This window comes from Bombina bombina, chromosome 5 (assembly GCF_027579735.1).
Source record: "Bombina bombina isolate aBomBom1 chromosome 5, aBomBom1.pri, whole genome shotgun sequence".
NCBI lineage: Eukaryota > Metazoa > Chordata > Amphibia > Anura > Bombinatoridae > Bombina > Bombina bombina.
Genome location: NC_069503.1, coordinates 1,008,727,232 through 1,008,747,304, shown reverse-complemented (window position 1 = coordinate 1,008,747,304; position 20,073 = coordinate 1,008,727,232). Strand labels below are relative to the sequence as shown.

Here is a 20,073-nt window from a genome sequence, read left to right as displayed (position 1 = left end):
GAAATAAAAGATCAATCAGAGGCCTCATTACAGAAGTTAACAGTGGCTTTATAATACAATATAAAACAAATAAGTTATTCACCTACCTTACAAGACAGGATATTTCCAAAGGCAGAAAATGTGTCATAGAGCGCTTTATTATCAATTGACTTGTCCAAATTCTTTATAAAAATGTTGCCAACTCCACTTTTGCGCAGAGAAGGGTCACGTTGCGACCACATAATACGCACAGGCTTGCCCTTTATGACATCAAAGTTCATCGTATCCAAAGCACGCTCAGCTTAAAAGAAAGGATGAATTTATTTTATGACAACTTCACTTGCATGCTTTACTTTGTTTCTAACTAGTTAGAACACTATTGAACAAATGCCAATCACAAACCAACTTGAGTTATTTTTACCTTTTTGCAGTAATCAAACAATTTTTCATCCTTTAATTCAGAGCATGTGATTTTAAACCGTAACTCAATTCTAGCAAAATGTTCTTTATTCTCTTGGAATCTTGCATGTGTCTGGAACACTAAATGGCAAGTCACGTAAGATCACTAGAAAGCAGCATTATTTTCTGCAATGTAGTGCTCCAGACACCCACCTACCTGTCCAACAAATATGGGAGCTGAGAAGAACATTTAGGCTTACCTGATAAATGTATTCTGGAATCATCTTAAAGGGACATGAAACCCAAAAAAATTTTCATGATTCAGATAGAGAATACAATTTTAAACAACTTTCCAATTTACTTCTATTTAATTTGCTTCCTTCTCTTATTTGCTGAAAGGTTTATCTACGCAAGTTCATGAGCAGCAAAGAAACTAGCTTCTAGCTGTTGATTGGTGGCTGCATATATATATATTGAATGTGATTGGTTCACCCATGTGTTCAGTTAGAAAATAGTGCATTGCTGCTCCTTCAACAAATGATACCAAGAGAATTAAACAGATTAGATCATAGAAGTAAATTAGAAAGTCGTTTAAAACTATTCTCTGAATCATAAAGGAAAAATTGTGGGTTTCATGTACCTTTAATTACTGTTTTTTTTGGGGGGGGGGGGGTATCACTCATGGCCAGCAGGAAGAGGCAAAGAGCACCACAGCAGAGCTGTTTATCACTTCCCTTCACATAAACACCAGTCATTCGACTGAAAGAAAAAGGAGAGAAAGGAATACCAGATGCAGAGGTGCCTAAGGCTAACAAATACACTGAAAAAACAGGGAGGGCCATGGACTCAGTGTCAAGAAATAAATAAATCGGGTAAGCATAAATTTTGCTTTCTTTCTAATGACACTGAGTCTACGGAATCTTATTTACTGTTGAAAATCAATAGCCAAGCTAGAGGACACAGATAAGGGAGGGACAAGACAGGTAACCTAAACAGAAGGCAGCACTGCTTGAAGAACCTCAGCCGAGGCAAAAAATTTGGACAGGACATGCAGAGAAAACCAAGTTGCAGCCTAGAAAAACCACTCCAGAGAAGTTTTATTTTTGAAACCCACAAAGGAGATAGTCCTAGAGGAAAGATTTAATTCTCAGGAGACTGCTGCCTAGCAGTCTCATAAGCAAAATCATAATACTTGTGCCTGCTTCAGGAGCGCTGGAGCTAACCACTACACCACATCTCCTTAACTTAGTCGCATGAAAATAAAATTTGAAGCAGGCACAATCTCCAAGTTGTCTAACAAACGTTCTTCCAAAAAGAACTATGACAAAGAGAAGGAAAAACAATTTCCCGATTACATTTTCTATCTGAAATCACTTTTGGAAGGAACCTAATTTGGAACAAAGTACCGCCTCAACTGCAAGAAAAAGATAAGGCGAACCACACTGCAAAACAGAGTTCCAACACTCCCCGAGCAGGAGAAAATCCAAGTTAACAACTTAATATCTAAGGAACGCAATGGCTTAAATGAGCTTGCTGCAAAACTTTAAAAACAAAGTTAACTCCCAGGAGGAGCAACAGATTTTAAAAGCACAGGCCTGCCTAGGCCTGGCTAAAAGATTGCACATCTGGCAAGTCCGCCAGATGCTTATGCAGCAAAAAAGAAATGCAGTACTCTGATCCTTTCCTGTAGAAAGGACCAAGGCTAAAATCCTGATCCTACTTAAAGAGAAGCCCTGGATTTACACCGATAAGATATTAACACCACGGCTTATGGTAAATACTCCGTAACAGGCTTGTAAGCCTGAACCATGGTCTCAAACGAATCAGAAAATAAAACACGCTTACAGAGGACTAAGCGTACAACTCCAAATAAACAGCTTCAAAGAAACAAAATTTGAATGAGAAAAGACCCTGACAAAAGGTCCCTACTCAGAGGCAGACTCCAAGGTGGAAGAGATGACATCTCCTCTAGGTCTGCATACCAGCAGGGACAAAGAATGCTCTCTCCTGATTGATACAAGCAATGACTTGTGGAAGGACGACAACCGGAACAAGCACGTCAGCCTGAACCCCAAGGAATCTTTAGCATCTATCAAAGTGACCTGAGGATCTCGCACACCATACCTCTGCCACTTGGCAATCTGCCAAGACGTCAGAGCCAACTCCAACACCCCCACTTGAGGGTTAAGTTGGAAGACACCTCTGGAAAGTTCCCTCTCCCAATGATGCTACCTAGTTGACAAAAAGACAACTATTGAGAGCTTTCGCCTACTGAACAATCCAATTCACCTCCAACATGGCTAAGGAACTCAGAGTTCCTCCCTGATGGCTTATGTAGACCATTGGAGAGGTATTGTCTGACTGGAAACAAGCAGCTAAGGACAACTGAAGCCAGACTATCAGCATTGCAAAATGTTAAGTAGGAGAGCAGACACTTCTGCGCCGAAAACAAAACCCAGACAATTTCCTAGCCCAGATAGTTGGCTTCTGTGGTCACATCACCCAGGAATGTCTCTAGAAACATGTGACCCAAGACCGATATTCCTGAAAAGCCACCATGGAAGAGAGTCTATATTTATCCTCTCCATTCCATGGAATTAGCAAAGGAATTGATGACTGAATAAACCACAAAGAACCAGCACCTGTGGGTGGAATCGAACTCACGACCCTTGGTTTCATAGATAGGTGTGCTAACCACTAAGCTATACCAAACCAGGAGCTTTAGCTTACCACAAGCTCTCTAAATTTGAGTCACTGAAAGTGAGAAAATCAACTTTAGGAAGATCCCAACCTTCAGGATGTAAAATGGCTAAGCTATTCGCTGATAGCTGAGCAGATAAGGAAAAGGAATAAAACCTTGATATCCGACTTGTCAGAAACCTTCTCATATATAGAGAAACTATTAAGACAATTCCACCTTGAAGATGAAAACTTCTCTGAATTCATCTGCCATCCATGAAAAAGCAGATTGGATCTGACCTCCTGAAGAGATCTTACTCGGAGGATGATACCTTACTCATATTGTCTAGAAGAGAACCCCTCTTCCTAGATTGACAAGACTGAGAAACTTAAAAAGATCCTGAACCATGGGAACAATAAGAACACCTCCAGGTCTAAATTCGATATGAATAGACCCTCCTGAAACAAAGGAAAAGAGTACAATTTTAAAAGGTCAGAGCCGAAGAAACTAGATATCTAGGTCCTGCTCCCAGACTAAAATGGAAATCATCACTCCCAGAGAGAAATGTCCAAACCCAGTTCAAGTAATGTCTCATCATACCTGGATTGCAGATACTCTCAAAGGAGAAATCTGTCTTAGAGAGGAAAACTTTAAAATGGACTCCAGAAGATCTGACCGACTCTGCATAAGAGAAGAAAACGGTCCTTTAGACTCATTCTCTTGTCGTAAGGTAGAAAAAACCATTTTCTCCCAAAAAGTAAGGAAATAAATCTGCTAGACCAAGTCCAAACAAGGTCTCATACTTAAAAAGGGAAAACCAGAAGCTAGGGATTGGAGGAACATATCATTTGAAACTGCCACTGCAGAACTATAAGCCTAGACCGTACCACTAAGCTACTAACGTCCAAAATATAATATCCTCATGCATATTTCCTGAAGTTAAGTAAACAAAAACAGGCAAAGCCGCAGATATTGCAGAAAATGCGAAATCTGTAAGCAAACACTATTCCTGGAGATTTAGAAGGACCGCAGGGCACTCAACTGACCAAAAAGCCAGCCACAATGTCCACGGCTAACACAGCAAGTCTACTAAATAAGACAATATATATCTATGGATCCGAAAGTGAACTAGCTACCTTTCATAGGATCGGGGGATCTGAGCCATAGTAGAAAAACTCTTCTACACAGGGCACTGTACATTATACTGGAGTGAACAGGAAAATCCCTTAAAGGACGGGAGACAAGAAAGATATCCCTAACTGCTTCTATTCTTGTGAATTATCCAAGGCATGTCAAGAACACGTCCTCATAGAAGGAACAGAGAAAAAAGTTTACAAAACTTCCAAAGGTTGACGACAAGGTAATCAATATCGTCCAAGTAGCCAAAACCCTGTATAAAATTACACGAGGCGAATAAGCATACATCTGAAGAATAAAACTTCAGTATCGGATGAAGGAATTACACTGTTTAATTCTGAGATTTCACCCTCAGAAAAACAACCGGCAAATCTCCTTAAGAAGATAGATCCACCTGCAAAGAAGAAAGAGGAACAGAAAACCTAACGTCCAAAATATAATATCCTCATGCATATTTCCTGAAGTTAAGTAAACAAAAACAGGCAAAGCCGCAGATATTGCAGAAAATGCGAAATCTGTAAGCAAACACTCTACCTGGAGATTTAGAGGGACCGCAGGGCACTGCATGTGACACCAAAAAGGCTTGGAACTTAAAGGAGAGAGCTGTGGTATTGCCTGAACAGCATCACCCTAGGAGATAAGGTACAGTTTAATGTATACCTCAAGCGTAACTGTTGAGGTAGACATATGTAGAACAGACTAAAGCTATTTTATTTCAAATAAATTAAAAAGTATATCTATTATATATATATGTGTATGTATGTGTGTGTGTGTGTGTGTGTGTGTGTGTGTGTGTGTGTGTGTGTGTGTGTGTGTGTGTGTGTGTGTGTGTGTGTGTGTGTGTGTGTGTGTGTGTGTGTGTGTGTGTGTGTGTGTGTGTGTGTGTGTGTGTGTGTGTGTGTGTGTGTGTACAGAAAGACAAAAATACAGAAAATAGGAGAAAAACCTATCTAGGAAGAATTTTATCTTATCAATAGGAGCACTGAACAGCAAATAAATCCCTGAGTAAGAAATTAGGCTCTTGGATATAAAAGGAGAGAGCTGTTCTCTTCAACTAGAACCTTTATTTGATAAAATAGAGACATTAGCACCGGTATAAACATCTTGTATATCTCTAGCAACAATTGTCAATGCTGCAAAAGCAAAAGGAACAACCCCTATGGCTATATTCAGTGTGATATATACACCATCCGACAGAACCTTAATCAAGGATACCTTGATAATAACTCCATGCCGGAGAAACGAGGCAGGGTAAAAATACAGACGCCTCTAAAAACATGGCGCAGCTCCGATAATTTGGAGGCGTGGCCAAAATCAGCACAGAATGGAAGCTGGGTTAATCTCTCTCATTCCGACTACTCAATTAGAAGGGGTTCCTTTCCGGAGAAATTTCTTAATCATCACTTCCCTTTCAATCTACACTGGCATAGTCGAGCAGTTTCCACTCCTTACCACTCTGTTAAGCATTTCTAAGAGCGGGGAAGGAGGATACAAATGTGTGCTCAGTCAAAGATACAAACAAATGTATGCAGCCCCTTAGAAGGGCACCATTCGCACTCTTTAAACATTTCAGTCTTAAACACTCATGCAATAAACGGGGCTGCTAAGCTTACATGACAAAGTGCCACATTTTAATCCTGTACATATTAAAAAAAATCTCCCAAATAGATATATTTCGATCTGAGCCCCAAAGACAGTTAACCCCTTCCTTGCTATGAAGGAGGTTAACCACTAAGTCTCCAACATGCAATAAAGTGCCTGCCAACTGCCTCAACCATCCATAAAGAATTTTGTCCCATTAAAGCAGAGGGTCTTAACCCCTATAGTGTCATCCTTCTAGCCCCAGAACAAAAGGCACTTACCTGCATTCTAGCCGTCCGGCAGTCAGACGACTCAAAGTATGAGAAGATGCCGCTCCTCAGAGACTTATGCAAAAAGAAAAAAATAAGCCTCCTCAGGCTTTCCCTACCAGGGCAGCAACATGCTAGGAAAATGCAGTAAAGCACACTTTACAAGTTCCTAACTGCTTTAAAGCTACCACAGCCCTGCTGAAGAGACTAACGTGGAGTACAGCTAGACCCAATTGTGATGGAAGATCGGAGCCGTCTTTTTTTATTTTGAAGTCTGGACAAAAGTCTTGATAGAAGAATCTTAATCAGGACACCTAATTACTTTGCCTCTAGTGCAAGAAGGAGGTAAAGAGAATGACTGGGGTTTATGGGATGGGAAGTGATATGTAACAGCTCTGCTGTGGTGCACTTTGCCTCCTCCTGCTGGCCAGAGTGATTATCCCATCCCCCCCACCCAACAGTAATCAAGATGATTCCGTGGACTCATCGTGTCAGAAAGAAATAGAAGTAAATTGTAAACTTTAACCCCTTCACTACTGGGACTTTCAGACAAAAATTTGCCCAAAATACCATAGAATTTAGCATTTTTGCTATCACTCCATTTAAACAGAAAGTCAAAACTATATATTTAAAACTATATATTTTTGTTTTAGTTAGACCATCCAAGGTATTGATCTAAGCCAATTTTGGTATATTTTCTGCCACCATTTCACCGCAAAATGCAATCAAAATATGGTACTTTAAATTATTTCCGTGAGAAACCTACAGTTTGTTTCATAATGCTTGTGCAATCATGGCAAAAATATGTGTAAAAGCTTCAATGGGACTCCCTTTGTTCAGAAATAGCAGACATATGGATTTGCCATTGCTTTTTGGGAATGAGAAGGCCGCTAATTGCAGCTGTGCAACACACTTCTATTATCGGCAGTAAAGGAGTTGTTTATGCAACTTAAAAGGTTAATTTTAGTTTTAGTGTAGAGATTAGCCTCCCACCACCTGATCCCTCCCAAGCAGCTCTTCCCTCCCCCCACTGGTAACCACCATCTTAGGTACTGGAAGACAGTGACAGTATGAAAATAAGGCTAATTATATATAAATATATATTATATTTTCTGCAGTGTAGGATTCCCCCTTACACCCAACCGTCCTGATTCCCCCTAAACAGCTCTCCAAACCTCCCCTCTCAAACTTTTAGGCGCCATACTGCTGTCTGCCAGTACCTATAAACTGCTGTATTTTAAAAAATATATTTATTTTTTATTCCGTTGCGTAGTGTCCCGCCACCCACAATCTTTTTTTAAGGGGTTCCCACACCCCAGATCCCTTTTTCAGTAGTGTAGCCTGCCCTATCCCTCCAGGTCCCTTTAATATTTTCTTTCCAGTGTAGGGCACCTCCCACTTCCTCCCTCTAGCCTTCACCTCCTGCCAGCACCAGCAATGATCGTTAAAGACTGACAGTGTCACTGTCTATCAGGCATCTGCCCTCATATGGAGGCGAAGCACTGATCGCGCTCCGGCTCCATATGCGGGAGATGCCTGAAGCTTCAGGAGCTACAGATATCGGCTGTAACTTAACAATTGAGTGCTGGAGCTTCCTGAAGCAATGTGCGTGTATATACTTTGTGCGGTACGATAGCCAAAGTACCGCACAACGTATATATACACACACATCGTATTGGCTTAAGGGGTTAATTTTATACTCTGAATCACAAAAGAACATTTTTGTTTCATATCACAAGTTTAACAGTGCTTAACACTAAACACTAAAGTATTGTTATTGCACCAGAACGTCCCTAGAAATAAGCTATACCTCAACTTCTAACCCATAATGTGGACGCTCAAGCCAGATTTGAAGGACCATGTAAAGAAGTTTTAAGTTTATCAGCATTTGTAATAGTACATGCAAACCGCATGAGGCATTGCTGTGTCTTCAGTGTCACTGTCACAAGCAAACACCAGCTCATGAATACAAATTTAAATCAGGAAGAAAGAGCATGACCAAATGGTAGAAAATCCATAGACAGCTTTGATTTAATGGTTTTAACTCATTTCCCCCATAGAATTTGCTAACCAGAAAAACACTGGAAAGCAGCTGAGTTATTTACTTTTTGGGAATCCCTAAAATTCACCCATGTATGGCCTCTAGTAGTCCATTCAAATGCACAAGGCCAGAAACAGAATAGAGTTCAGTTTGGTAAGCAAAAAAAAAAAAAACTATTGTTACATGTCTATTCATAGTAACATACTTCAGACCAAAGAAAGTTCTTCAGCTTTATATTGGCACAACAAAGGTACTTCTGCATTAAAGGACCAGTATACACACACAAAAAATGTGTGCTAATTTAATAAAACTCTTGATGTATAAAAAGTTTGCAATTGACATGTATTATTTTTTTTACTTCTAAATAGTTAAAAATGGGGAAGAAACTTGCAGTGTTTTTACTGCATATGGAGACAATCATCCTACACACTACTTAGAGAGAGAGTTTTTACCTCAGTCCCTAACTAGTGTGTTTACTGACAGCCCTCCTGCTGGAGCTATCTGTGTAATGTAGTTACTTTTGCACATAATACTGCACAAAGTACAAGCATAAAAACAACTGAATAAATCTGAGAAAAATACTTTGTCCATTTAACTCAGCTAAAAATGTGGGTTACTAGTAAATATCTAAAACAGTAGAATATGTTATGAACACTAAATTATTTTAGGGGGTTGCTCTATACAAACTTCAGAAACGATGCAAAGATAAACAGTAGCCGGTAAACTCACAGCTAATTCTCCTCTCTGCCTTCCGTTGTGTCTCTGCAGGAATTCCACCCCCCTTCCTCCCTCCCGGTTCAGCAGTGTTAGAGGTTGCTCTGGTGTCAGGACAACATAGTTAAATGCTGTGGTAACCGGGAGGGGTGAAGGGGGTGGAATTCCTGCAGAAATACAACAGAAGGCAGACGCAGAGAAGCAGTTAAACTCACAGCTGATTCTCCTCTGCCTTCCGTTGCGTCTCTGCAGGAATTCCACCCCCCTCCCGGTTCAGCAGTGTTAGAGCCTCGGTGAAGTCAGTCAAACTTTGAAAACAAAATGTCAAACGATTGGCTGCATTGTGCTCATGTCAGCTGAGCTGCTGACAACAAACGGACCAAGAATAAAAATGTTTACATATTTAAAAAAAAATATGCAACAGCCTGTACATTGCTATAAAGTAATAAGCTCAGATAGATCTTCCGGAAATTGACATGTATTAGCTGCTCCAGCATGGGGGCTGGCTGTAAGGACAATAGGGAGAGGAGAAAAGTCTTGCTTTGTAGCTAGTGTGTCCTACGAACGTATTCTTAGGTAGTAAAACTATCAGTTTTAGAAACTTTAGCAGCAAAATTGCTAATACATGCCAATTACAAACTTTATCTTTGAATTCTTTATTTAAATAGGCTATATTTTTTTGAGTGTATAATGTCCCTTTAAAGGGACACTAAACCTTGCAATAAACTTGATCTCAAATGAACAAAACATATGTATTAATCATATTGATAATATGCTTCAATTATAAAATATTTATTGTTTTCTGTATATTCATATAACAAAATTAATAGTTTTCCAAACCCACACTTACTAGTTTAGATGTCCGTAACCAATAGTCCCTGATAACCTGCGTTATCAATATGGCCGTAATCCGCCTTACTGCGCATGCGCTTTATTCTTCCGCGTCATCAAAAACATCACAATCCTTTTGAGCTGCAGACCGCCGCGTTATGCCAGTAGATGCCTTGTAATGGCATTTGTAATCAAATAGGCAATATGCGCATACGATAAAATGGCGGAATGATTTGCGCATGCGCCCGATGACGAATCCTTGGGATAATTATATGCACGCTAGAGCATAGCAATTGGACTAACTGTATTCTAATTTCTACACTGAGAAAGGGGGTTTGGCTTGGGTGACGCGATTTCAAGGATTTTGTATCTCCTTTTCTAAGTCAAGAAATACTCGTTTAATATTCAAATCAGGTAAGTTTTAATCCCTAAGTTATTTGTAATCTATTTTAGGTTGTTCAGTGTAGTAAAAAAAACAAAGTTTTGGAATCCTTTAAGCACTCACTGAGTAAATGTACATTTATTTACACCAAGAGTGACCCAAGCCTCAATGAGTGTCATAAGGACAACAGGTTAAAGGGACATTAAACTGCTGTGAACAGCTACAAAAGAATAGTAACTACTCACAATGTTAATGCACTTCATTCTGTTCCTGCAGCTCTAATTAAATCAGTTTTCCTGGTTTAATAGCTTAAAGGAACATGAAAGCCATTTTTTTCTTCCATGGTTTAGAAACAGCATGCAATTTTAAACAACTTTCTAATTCACTTATATAAGCCAATTTGCTTTATTCTCTTGATATCCTTTGCCAAAAAGCATATCTAGGTAGGCTAAGTAGCTGCTGATTGGTGGCTGCACATAGATGTCTCTTGCGATTGGCTCGCCCATGTGCGTTGCTATTTATTTAACAAAGGATATCTAAAGAATGAAGCAAATTACACAATAGAAGTAAATTGGAAAGTTGTTTTAAATTGTATTCTCTGAATCTTGAAAAAAAAATGGGTTTTAAGTCCCTTTAAAGGCGTCAGATATTGAAGCTCCACCTCTTAACTGGGGACTGGCATCTTGGAGCTCATGTATTCCAACAGCCTGTGACTGAAGCAGTGCACAAGTTCTTTATAGCTGTATAATGTGCATCAGATTAGTGTGCATGATACATCATATGAGCTCTACATTTTAGTTTTTTCCTCTTGGTATTTGTTAAAGGCTAAACCTAGGTATGCTTATAGGCTGATTTCTAAGACTCTGCAGCCCACCTCTTATCTCAGTCTGGCTGTGAATAGCTAACTGTTTGATCATGTGAGCCATATAGATAAATATTGTGCTCACTCCTAGGGAGTCACAGTCAACACTAAAATTGTTACTGTTTAAAACATTAGACAACTCCTTTACTACCCATTCCCCAGCTTTGCACAACTAACATTGTTAAATTAATATACATTATAACATTTAAACCTCTAAAATATCTGCCTGTTTCTAAACCAATACATACTGCCTCTTATCACATGCTTTATTTGATTTTCACAACATGAGACTGCTCGTTCATATGGCCATATAGATAACATTGTGCTCACATCTGTGGAGTTATTTAAGTACAAATAAATCGGCACCAATTGGCTAAAATGCAAGTCAATAAACGGTAATGTGATTAAGGGGCTGTAAGAAGACTTATATACAAGGTAAATCAGAGGTAAAAAGTATATTAAATATAACTTTGTTATGCAAAACTGGGGAATGAGTAATAAAGGATCAGTCAATACAAAAAATGTTCAAACGTATTTGGATATTGTTTGCAACGATTAGTACTGCAAACAGTATCCCAATGTTGATAGAATTATGTTGTGAAAGTTAAATTACTTACAAGTTCACCTTTGGCCGTTTTGAGATGGCAGTCTAAACCCTCCACCCCTGACGTCATCCTGAAGCGTGTACACATTGTCCACTAAATGAAACTAATCTATACTGTGCGTCGCCGAGGTTTATGCTGAAGGAGGCTTTTTCAGTAACAAACTAAAAACAACCGCTCAGTATCATAGCTGTTCTTGAATTCGGTGAACCAGTATATGCATTCAATGTATAATGCAATGCACACCGGTTACGCCGCTAATTTACCAAAAAATAAATTTCACTTCTCCATAGGAAAGCTGAGGAGATGCAAAGATAAATTTCTCCAGTCTGATTAGTAGCTGCACCTTATTCATCATGGAAATAAAACTATTCTCAATGCAAGTCATACATAAACTAATAGAAATATTTATATAGCCCCACTAGTAGCTTTTTTAACTCCTCTATTCAACAAACTCATGTAAGAAAATAGATCCAAGTTTCATTGTTTTTGTGCATTTATTTTAGGGCTTTTTATATATTTTTATGCTGCAATAGATGTGTGCTTGGTTGTATATTATTGAGCTCCATTATATATTTTGGCACCTCAGTACATATTATTGCATTCCAATATAAATGATTACGCTCTATATATTTTTGCACCTTGTAGAGCCCTTTTTTTAACATTGCTTCTACAACTGGTAGAAAATAGATTTCTAAAGCTGTTCTCCACAGTAATAAAGAACTTTAAAGTGATGGTAAATCCTAGCCTTTGTGAAACGCTAGGATTTACCAGTGAAATGAAGGAGAATTTCAGTCATGGACTATAAACTAATTCATACTGAAAGTTCCTTTGAAGAGTTCGCCGCACTGAGCTCCTCAGGCAGCCCACGGCAGAACGCAGTTTTGCTGTGAGACGATCTCAGCCAATAGCAGGCTAGCTATCCGGTATGTCGCCAGCTGGCCCACACGGCTATTGGCTAAGAGGTGGAAACGTCACCGCACAGCAAAATAGCATTCTGCTGTGGGCTGCCTGAGGAGCTCAGTGCTCACTGCACGCTTCAGACAAATAAGGGAACTTTCGTCATGAAGTATTTTATACTTTGACTGAAAGTCCCCTTTATTTGTTTCACAGACGCTAAAATGTACTATCCCTTTAATGCAGGAACTTACAGTACTTTCAGTCCTCTATATGAGAAAAAAAAAAAAAAATTATAAATGAGTGCTATAGAAAATACAACTAAAGGGATCTAATTTAACCCTATGTTGGAGAACATGCTCTCCAATGAGAAAGGAGAACAGGGTTGGAGAATTTTAGTCAACTTGCCCAATTTAAGGCACATTTTTTTAATAGGGGCATTATTTATCATTCATATTTTAAGGGGCAAATATAGGAGAATATCAATGACGATATATATGTGCAGCCACCAATCAGCAACTTCCAATAGTTAACTGCTGCTTCTAAGCCTACCTAGGTATGCTTTTCAGCTTACAAGCAAATACAAAAGTTTTGTAGTTTAAAATTGCAGACTATCCAAATCATGAAAGTATTTTATTTGTTCCTGTGAATTTAAGCATTTTATATTACAATCTTTACCACACATTTGAGAAATTAAATACAAGATTAAGCATAAAACAGTTGAAAGAAGTCTTACCATCAGCAGGCTGTTGGAAGTTGACATAAGCATAGCCAAGGGAACGTCGGGTAATCATGTCTCTGCAAACTCTAATGGATAAGATCGGACCAGCTGGGCTAAACTTCTCATACAACATGGCTTCTGTTACATCTTGGTGCAGGTCCCCCACATACAAGGAGGCCATGGGGTAGCTGGGAGCGCTGGGATTCATTTTTTTTATTTTTTTATTTTATCTAGGAGGAAAAAAACCATTAAAATAATTTACCTATAAACGTCAGTGTGTATTACTTCCAAAAGTACATTGATTCTACATTAGTAAGACATCACAATACAGTTGGAACATAATTTATTCAACCATAGGATAATGAAAAATATATATTTTTACCAAGTAATAAGCCATTCATTTAAGTACATTTCAATGCAACATACATATATTGATGCTTAGAGGTATTAAACATCCACCATGAATGTGGCACAAGAAGCAATACTGAAATCAATTTACAAATTTTAATGTAGCATAAGACTTCCAACAACTTAATTTTATGCAATTCTAAAGTAGCTTTACTCTACATCATTTTAAATTTTAAAGGGATATGAAACTAATTCATGATTCATATAGAGCACTGGTTTTCAAACCTGTCATCAGGCATCCCTAACATGCCACATTTTGTGGATATCAAATGGAGCACAGGTGAAATAACCAGCTAATTAATACACATTTTACCTCTTCTCATCCAAGGTAATCCTGAAAACCAGGCCTGTTGGGGAGGCTTAAAGGAACAGTAAACCCTAAAATGTTCTCATTATTTAGATAGAGAATACAATTTTTAAAAAGTTTCCAATTTACTTCTATAATCAAATTTGTTTCGTTATCATAATATTCTTTGTTGAAGGGATACCTAGGTAGGTAGCGTGCACATCCCTGAAGCACTACATGACAGGAAATATTGTTGCCATCTAGTGCTCCTGCTAATGTGCAACATTGTTGAAAAACTGCTGCCATATAGTGGTGTGTGCACATGCACACGCATGAGCTTACATCCCAGCTTTTCAACAAAGGAAAACAAGAAAATTTGATAACAGAAAGTGAAAGTAAATTTTGATGATGAATCAGTGCCCGGTTTTTAATAATCCCATTAAAAACATGGGCACTTTCACTCATCAAAATTTAAATTTCACTGCATTTAAAAAAAAAAAAATATTTACCTTTTCTTTCTGCAAGCAGCTCCAGCACTTCCTCCGCAGGCCTCTGCCAATGTCAGAAATGACGAATCCGGCCTTCCACCAATCACGGCGTTGCTTTAGGCAATGATTTCCCCGGGGGGGGGGGGGGGGAGCCATGATTGGAGGATGCCGGAATTATCATTCTTGACGTAAGAGGCTTGCGACGGGCTGGAGAAGCGCTGGAGCGGCTTGCAGAAAGAAAAGGTGAGTATTTGAACAAAAGCAGTGTAATTTAAAGTTTGATGAATGAAAGTGCCCCTGTTTTTAATAGGATTATTTAAAAAAAAAAAACGGGAACTCATTACTTAAATGTTACATTCACAGGTTTGAAAACCAGTGATATGGAGCATGACATTTTAAACAATTTTCCTATTTACTTCTGTCAAATTTTCTGTTCATTTGGTATCTTGTTGAAAAGCTTTAAATGGACACGAAACCCAAAAATTGTCTCATAATTTAGGTAGAACAATTTTAAACAACTTTCCAGTTTACGTCTATTAAATGTGCTTCATTCTCTCTTGGTATTTGTTGAAGGAGCAGCAATGCACTACTAGTTTCTAACTGAACACATGGGTGAGCCAATCAGCAGCTAGAACCTAGGTTATTTGCTGCTCCTGAGCTTACTTGGATAAAACTTTCAGCAAAGGATTAAGAGAAGGAAGCAAATTAAAAAGTAGTAAATTGTAAAGTTGTTTAAAATTGCACGTTCTACCTAAATCATAAATGTCTAATTATGACTTTACTGTCTAAGTTTAAGAGCATGCACGTGTCTAGAATACGGCAGCAGTTTTGCAAGAGCACTAGAAAGCAGCATTGTTTTCTACACTGTAGTATTACTCCAGTCACCTATATAGGTACAGTATCTTTAAAAAAACGAACATGGGAACTAAGCAAATTCGATAACAGAAGTAAATTGTAATTTTTTAAAGCATACTGTCTGAATCACAAGAATTGTGTTTCAGGTCCCTTTATAGCTTTCAAGCTGTGAAATTGCCTAATGGAGGGTCAGTTTGCTAAGTCAGTCCCTTATGTATGTACAACTGAATGATATATAAGGGTTGCAACATTTATTAACCCTTTCATGACAGGGTTAAAGTGCCTATATCGGAACACCTGTTCCGATGTAGACAATTTCAATTATTGGATCGCATCTGGGGGGCGTCCCTACAACCCTAGGAACGCCCTCCAGACCGCGATCAAGTCCTAGAAGCACAGAAGGCTTCAGGACAGTCGTTAGCTATGACGTTCTAGTCCGTCATAACGGCTTTAAAGGCCAGTGTAATTATGACTGAATAGAACGGCATAACGGCATTAAAAGGTTAAAGGGACAGTGAACCCAATTTTTTTCTTTCGTGATTAAGAGAGCATGAAGTTTTAAGCAACTTTCTAATTTACTCCTATTAATTTTTTCCGTTCTCTTGCTCTTTATTTGAAAAAGGCATCTAAGCTTTTTTTTGCGTTCAGAACTCTGGACAGCACTTTTTTATTGGTGGATGAATTTATCCACCAATCAGCAAGAACAACCCAGGTTGTTCACCAAAAATGGGCCGGCATCTAAACTTACATTCTTGCATTTCAAATAAAGATACCAAGAGAATTAAGAAAATCTGATAATAGGAGTGAATTAGAAAGTTGCTTAAATTTTCATGCTCTATCTGAACCAAAAAGAAAAAAATTGGGTTCAGTGTCCCTTTAAACTAAAGTGTATAAGCTAAACTGTTTTAACACTGCAAGACTAAAGTTTATTAAATGATACACAAGTGAAAAAAATTACTAGAACCAACAACTTTAAACTAATGGATAAGGAATGGATATAACACTGGATTCTGATGCTACCCAAACAAACCAGAAATGATCATCCTTTTCAAAGGCTTATTTAACAACCACTGTTTCTGAACAAACAGAAAATTTTGAAACAAATAGCCCATAAAATTCTACAACTATATGGAGGGCGGAGAAACTTAGAAATGCTATTCATGAAAACACCTCTGAACCTAACCACATTTCATATGGCTGGCTCATTTAAACTATGGTACACATTTAAATTTTGCACTTTTATTTTACATTTTAGCAATCAGACATTTATTTTTAACACAATCACGACTAACCGTCTATAGTGAAATCCAATACTGTAAACATAATTATCTATGGCATGTTTACTTAAGACAATGCAGTATAACAGCATTCTTTAAAAGAAATAATGGGGCAAGCTCTGGCCTACACACCACCTAAAGCAGAATCAGATACACCCTGGACTAAGCATAGGCATGTAGGCCAAAATACAGCCTTAACATGCAATACTAAAAACACACCACATACATATTTAATGCAAATTCAAGCAAATCTGAAATACAGGCTATCCATATACATTAAAATACCATTAGTCACTATCACCACGGTGTAATCCACATATAGCTAAGATATAATTTATAAGAACAAAACCAGTAGTGCCTCGTATAATGTAAGTTTGGTTACCTGTATGCGACCTTCTTAGGTGACCCCCCTTGTGGTCACCAGACTCAAACTAACCATTACGTGACATACTGCAACACCAACATCAAAAAGGGGAGGTGTCGGCATCCAAGGCACCAATTAACCCCTAGAAAAGCTAGTGGTGGGGGTTATAAACTGACAAACAATACGATACTAAACTAAGAGGGGGAGGTGGTGTCGCGATGATTACACTGACCCATAGGCGGAGTGCATATTGAGCCTTGTGACCAGATAGAGGCCCAGCACGAGTTCATCTGCACATTGCACACACTGGTGGTATATTGGGGGGTCGTATGGTAGCTTGCGAACACTTAGCTCACGCCCATGTCGTATTATATTAACATGTTTAACCATTTATTGACATAAACTGAAAGGACACGTGGGAAAAAAATTAAACATTTGATGCAGAAAACAATAAGCAAATATAACTACAAGAAACCAGACTTCGATTGAGCAAAATAAGCCACAAGTAGAATAGTGCGTTATGACAATTAACCCTTTAGTTGCTGACATGGTATTAGAGTCCCACCCCCAGAGCACATAAGAGACTACAAGCTGTTTAAGAATAACCATATGTTTAACCACCAATGACCCAAGTCCATTTTGAGAGCTTCACCTCCCACCCCTCCTCACCAAGCTCTGAAACGCGGTTTATTTCCTCGAGGTTTCACAATCCTAACGTCCGACAGCCCAGGCCTCTTCCTTCTCGGGACGCTGTGTTGAGCTTCGCTTCACCGTTTTTGTCTTTCAACGGATTTTGCTATTTTTTTTAAAACAGATCAACGTTTTTCTTCCGTTATTTTTGTTTTTTGCGTAGTTAAAAACCAGATGTAGGTGGTGGAACAATTGCCTTTTCTTTTTTTTTTTTTTCGTTTAAAAACAAGGAAAAAAATAAAATATCCGGAAAGAAATGGGAATTCGGGGAATTTTTCTGGGTTTTTAGAGGATTTTGTGATTTTTTTTTATTTTTTATATTTTTTAATAATAAGAAATGTGTGCCGAGGCCAAGCTCCGGAGCACACACTCACACACAGCACTGACAGCCGGGGTAGAGGGGAAAAGGCCGCAGCCCTTCCATACGTTATTTATACAGACGTAGTGACGCAAGACGTGCGTTGACGTATGTGGTGGTTCCCCGCCTCCATCTTGGAAGGGGAAAAAGGCGGAGCGCAGCCATTTTGAAATTCGTTTTCCTTCCTACATGTGAATGCAGCGTGTCAAGAAGTTGTGTTATTTCTGTTGTAGTAATAAACGAGTGCTGAAACGTGACGCATTTGTTATCATGTGTAACTATTATATTGCCGTGTAGCTATCTAATATTGATTGTGATTGATCTCTTTCGTGTCTCCATTTACTTAATTGCTTCAATCTGAATATTTTTATATTAAATGAGTATTGAGCCCAAATATAAATGAATGAAAATAAATATAAATTCACAGTGCAGGTTGTTGCAAATGTATCTAAAATTGTGCATTTTGCATGCACTCTTAGCATGGCTTCTATTCTCATCCTGTGGCATATACCCCAGGGGGTACCTGAAGCATTGGCAAAGGGTATTTAATCTCTCCCCCACCCACCCACCCAGATAAAGCTAAGGTAACCAATGGGCTCAATTTATCAAACACTGGCAGACCGGCACACATTTGCCCCTCTCCCGCCCGGCTTCTCCTGGCAGCAGCAATCTGCTGTCCGCATTTACCATTGCACGCAAGCGCACCTTTGCACTCGTGCTGCCCGTGCATAGCCAATTCCGTTCGGGCAGGAGCTGATGACCGCTGCTTGATAAATCGTGACTGCAGGTTTGCTTGCTGTCAAAGGGAAGAAAAAGGCTTGTTAAATCTAGTCCAAAGTATCACAGGAAGCAGTGTTTCTCAGTTCTACCCTCAAACTTCGCTAACAGACCGTATTGTATTTCCCTTCAAACTCACCTGTGCTCATGTAGTGCAATCTAGAATCTGTCCCGTTAGTGGCATTTGAGGATAGGCATTGAAAAATGCAGATATAAACTGTGCCAGGTAAAACATATAGCACTGTGAAAAGGTGTCATTAAAATGTGCAAGATATAGGTACATAGTGAAATATCATTATGCCATGGTGAAATGTGCCAGGTAAAGTGTTCTATGCCAAAGTGTGCCACAATAAAATGACACTGAGCTGTGTTGAATGTGATGAAGTTAGATGCAGAAATGTGGTAACATGAATATTATTTCCCTCATCAGACATCCCTACCTGCAAAAATTAACTTCAGGGAGGTGGGTTCACCCGCTACTATGCCGCCCCACCCTCCCAGTTATATATTGGACACCTTGAAACCCTAAATAAGATAGAGACTTATCATTAAAGTAGCTTCTCACTAAAGTCACATTAAAAAAAGTAGCTTTATTGCTAAACCACATACAAAAAACATAATTTATGTAAGAACTTACCTGATAAATTAATTTCTTTCATATTGGCAAGAGTCCATGAGCTAGTGACATATGGGATATACAATCCTACCAGGAGGGGCAAAGTTACCCAAACCTCAAAATGCCTATAAATACATCCTTCACCACACCCACAATTCAGTTTAACGAATAGCCAAGCAGTGGGGTGATAAAGAAAGGAGTAGAAAGCATCAACAAAGGAAATTTGGAAATAATTGTGCTTTATACAAAAAATCATAACCACCATAAAAAGGGTGGGCCTCATGGACTCTTGCCAATATGAAAGAAATGAATTTATCAGGTAAGTTCTTACATAAATTATGTTTTCTTTCATGTAATTGGAAAGAGTCCATGAGCTAGTGACATATGGGATATCAATACCCAAGATGTGGATCTTCCACTCAAGAGTCACTAGAGAGGGAGGGAATAAAAATAAAAACAGCCATATTCTAAAAAAATTAATCCACAACCCCAAAAAATAAGTTTATTTCCATTTTTGAAAGAAAAAAACTTAAATCAAAAAGCAGAAGAATCATACTGAAACAGCTGCCTGAAGAACTTTTCTACCAAAAACTGCTTCTGAAGAAGCAAATACATCAAAACGGTAGAATTTAGTAAATGTATGCAAAGAGGACCAAGTTGCCGCTTTGCAAATCTGATCAACTGAAGCTTCATTCTTAAAAGCCCACGAAGTGGAGACCGATCTAGTAGAATGAGCTGTAATTCTCTGAGGCGGGGCCTGACACGACTCCAAATAAGCTTGATGAATTAAAAGTTTCAACCAAGAAGCCAAGGAAATAGCAGAAGCCTTCTGACCTTTCCTAGGACCAGAAAATAAAAC

General features: G+C 38.7%; 1 protein-coding gene across 1 annotated transcript in view; it reads right to left on the bottom strand.

Annotated features, from left to right (window-relative positions):
- Positions 1 to 17,878, bottom strand: part of PABPC1 (poly(A) binding protein cytoplasmic 1) — a 68,633-nt gene extending 50,755 nt beyond the window's left edge. Inside the window, 3 exon segments of the mRNA XM_053715251.1 lie at positions 87 to 280; positions 13,111 to 13,325; positions 17,443 to 17,878. Of these exon segments, the coding sequence (XP_053571226.1) occupies positions 87 to 280; positions 13,111 to 13,303 (387 nt within the window). The 5' untranslated portion in view covers positions 13,304 to 13,325; positions 17,443 to 17,878.
- Positions 17,879 to 20,073: the final 2,195 nt, after the last annotated feature.